Source organism: Otolemur garnettii, unplaced genomic scaffold (genome assembly GCF_000181295.1).
Source record: "Otolemur garnettii isolate 467f Iridium unplaced genomic scaffold, OtoGar3 scaffold00045, whole genome shotgun sequence".
NCBI lineage: Eukaryota > Metazoa > Chordata > Mammalia > Primates > Galagidae > Otolemur > Otolemur garnettii.
Genome location: NW_003852440.1, coordinates 4,781,457 through 4,784,818, shown reverse-complemented (window position 1 = coordinate 4,784,818; position 3,362 = coordinate 4,781,457). Strand labels below are relative to the sequence as shown.

Sequence of the window (3,362 nt, the reverse complement as noted above, 5' to 3'; positions counted from 1 at the left end):
CTCACTTGAGCCCAGGAGTTGGAGGTTGCTGTGAGCTGAGATGCCACGGCACTCTACCCAGGGGGACAGCTTGAGGCAATTGAGCTTGAGTACAATTCCGTGGTTTTCAGTATATTTAGAGTTGTGCAGCCATCCCCAAAATTTAATTTTAGATTTCCATCACCCTAAAAAAGAAATCTTAGACCTGTAGCATTCACTGTACCTGTAATCCCAGCACTCTAGGAGGCCAAGGTGTGCAGATTGCTTGAGCTGAGAGCAGCCTGAGCAAGAGGGAGACCCAGTCTTTAAAAGATAGCTGGGCATTGTGGTGAGGGCTGTAGTCCCAGCTACTCAGTAGGCTGAGGCAAGAGAATCACTTGAGCCCAAGAGTTTGAGGTTTCTGTGAGCTCTGATGCCAAGGCACTCAACCCCAGGGTGACTGAGTAAGACTCTGTCTCCAAAAGAAAATAAAAAGGAAGAGATTTCTTTCAGGCAGCCATCTCATTTGTGAATGAGTGGACTTTGTCTTTAAAATATTCTGATTCTTAGAAACATTTTTCATTGCATACATAAGAATTATTATCTTGAGTCTTGCACCTAAGGATTCTGTGACACAGAACTAGTTGGGAAGCTGTAACAATCCAGGTGCAAGGTAGTTTGAACTGGGTGAGCGATAGCTGTGGATATAAAAAGAATCTGGATATATTGTGTCATAGAATTGGCAAGGATTTGCTAATGGATTAGTTAAGGGTGTGAGAGAGTATAATCATGCATGGCTTCAAGTTTTGGACCTGAAAAACTGGGAGAATGAGATGGCATTAACTGATGAGGAAGACAGTGACAAGGGTCTGGTTAAGGAGGAGCTAGGAGAGGATCAGGATCTCAGGCCCAATCTTGCAGGAGCCTTTCATGAAGTGTAGTTTAAATTATCCAATACTAAAATTTATATAAAGTGCTCAGGGTACTTTTTACTGTAAATAAAGTAATTCTTAAAATAAACTGCATAATTTTTCCTGAGCTTAGACAATTCTCTTGCCTCGGCCTCCCAAGTTATTGGGACTATAGGCACCCACCACAACGTCCTGCTATTTTTTGTTGCAGTTTGGCCGGGGCTGGGTTTGAACCTGCCACCTTCGGTATATGGGGATGGCGCCCTACCCACTGAGCCACAGGTGCCACCCGAGAAGAACAGCTTTTCAGAAAATGCAACTACTGAGGAGAGCAAAAGGGACAAAAACATGAAGCTTCTGGATTGTTCAGGGAACAGCAAGATATTTAGTAAATAGGGCATGGGGATTGGAAGACTATGTAAGGGAAGATTAAACTAGAAAGGAGGGCCATCCTGCCATAGTGAGAACTTAAAGCTTCATTGTATAGTGGGGAACAGGAGTTGAGAGAGATTGCATGTGTATTTTAGGAAGACAACCATGCAACGTTGTAGGGAGGCCCAGACAGGGCAAGTTTAGAAGCAGATCTTCTAGATGAGAGGGCTTCAATGAGGTAATCAGAGGCAGATCTGATGGAGATTGTTCTGGTTAGTAAAGAGAAAGGGGAAAACTGCCTGGTGTTGGGGAGTTAGGGGTGAGCGGAGTTAGTGATCATTATCTGAGATAGGGAATTGTGGAGGAAGAGCAAGTTGGGGACCAGAAGGTAAGGGTGAACTTTTCATTTTCTTAAGAATGTATTTTGATGACCAGAAGCTTTTAATTTAATTAATTTTTTTTTTTTTTGAAACAGAATCTCAAGCTGTTGCCCTGGGTAGAGTGCCATGGCATCACAGCTCACAGCAACCTCCAACTCTTAGGCTTAAACAATCTCTTGCCTCAGCCTCCTAAGTAGTAGCTGGGACTACAGGCGCCCCACCACAACGCCGGCTATTTTTTTTTTGTTGCAGTTGTCATTGTTGTTTAGCTGGCCCAGGCCAGGTTTGAACCCGCCAGCATTGGTATATATGGCCAGTGCCCTACCCACTGAGTTATGGGCACTGCCTTAATTTTAATAAAGTATTGTTTGTTAACATTATATCTTTTAAAAAAGGACTTTTATATCTCTGAGTTAAAGTTTTAAAATTTTATTTTATTTAAGATTTTTCCTCCCTTCTTTAGACATCATTGACCCTGCAATCCTGCGCCCAGGCCGGCTGGATAAAACACTGTTTGTGGGTTTACCACCTCCAGCAGATCGTCTCGCCATCTTAAAAACTATCACGAAAGTGAGTAAAAGAAGTGATAGATTTTTGTATATGTTTCTCTCGTCTTTAATAGAGGTAGTTACAATATGTAGTTGTAACAGGATGACTACTTTCTTTTCTGTAGCTTTAGATATTTGCTCAACCTGTATCTCACAAAGTGAAGATAAAGTGTTTTTGATAATTGAAGAGATCATTCATTCTCATTTTTATTTGCATTTTATTTGCTCAACCTGTATCTCACAAAGTGAAGATAAAGTGTTTTTGATAATTGAAGAGATCATTCATTCTCATTTTATTTGCATATTTATTTTATTTTATTTACCTTAAATAAAGGTAAGCTAGGCTGGGTGAGGTGGCTCATATAATACTAGCACTTTAGGAAGCCAAGCAGGAGGATCACGTGAGGCCAGGAGTTTAAGACCTACAAGAGCAAGACCCAGTCTCTACAAAAAACAGACAGATTAGCTGGGCATGGTGATATGCACCTATAGTCCGAGCTACTCTGGAGGCTGAGGCAGAAGAATCACTTGAGGTCAGGACTTTGAGGTTACAGTAAGCTATCTTTTTTTTTTTTTTTTTTGAGATACAGCTTCAAGCTATTGCCCTGGGTAGAGTGCTGTGGCATCACAGCTCACAGCAACCTCGAACTCCTGGGCTTAATCGATTCTCTTGCCTCACCCTCCTGAGTAGCTGGGACTACAGGTGCTCGGCACAACGCCCAGCCATTTCTTGGTTGTAGTTGTCATTGTTTGGCAGGCCTAGGCCAGATTTGAACCTGACAGCTCTGGTGTATGTGGCTGGCCCCTTAGCCGCTTGAGCTACAGGCACCACCCAACAGTAAGCTATCTTGACTACACTCTAACCTAGGCTACAGAGTGAGACCCTATCTCAAAAAATGAAAATAAAATGAAATAACTAATAATATATTAGTTAATTCTCAACTAATATATTTGAGATACTACTCTAATCACATTTTCTATTCTTTTAGATCTTTAATTATTACTTTAGAAGAATTGCTCTCAGATTATACTTGAAATAATATAGAAAGTTTTGAAGATTAAAAAATAGATACAGTAAATTTCTCAAAAAAATTGAATTTTAAAACCACTATGTCAAACTCTGTCCTCCATGTTGGTGTATGCCAACTTTTTTTTTTTTTTTTTTTTGAGACAGAGCCTCAAGCTGTCCCCCT

At 40.9% G+C, this 3,362-nt stretch overlaps 1 protein-coding gene across 1 annotated transcript in view; it reads left to right on the top strand.

Annotated features, from left to right (window-relative positions):
- The window catches only part of NVL (nuclear VCP-like), an 89,772-nt gene that overhangs the window by 73,794 nt on the left and 12,616 nt on the right, over positions 1 to 3,362 (top strand). Inside the window, exon 16 of the mRNA XM_023513920.1 lies at positions 2,085 to 2,191. Coding sequence (XP_023369688.1) covers positions 2,085 to 2,191 — 107 coding nt within the window. The remainder of the gene's footprint in view (positions 1 to 2,084; positions 2,192 to 3,362) is intronic.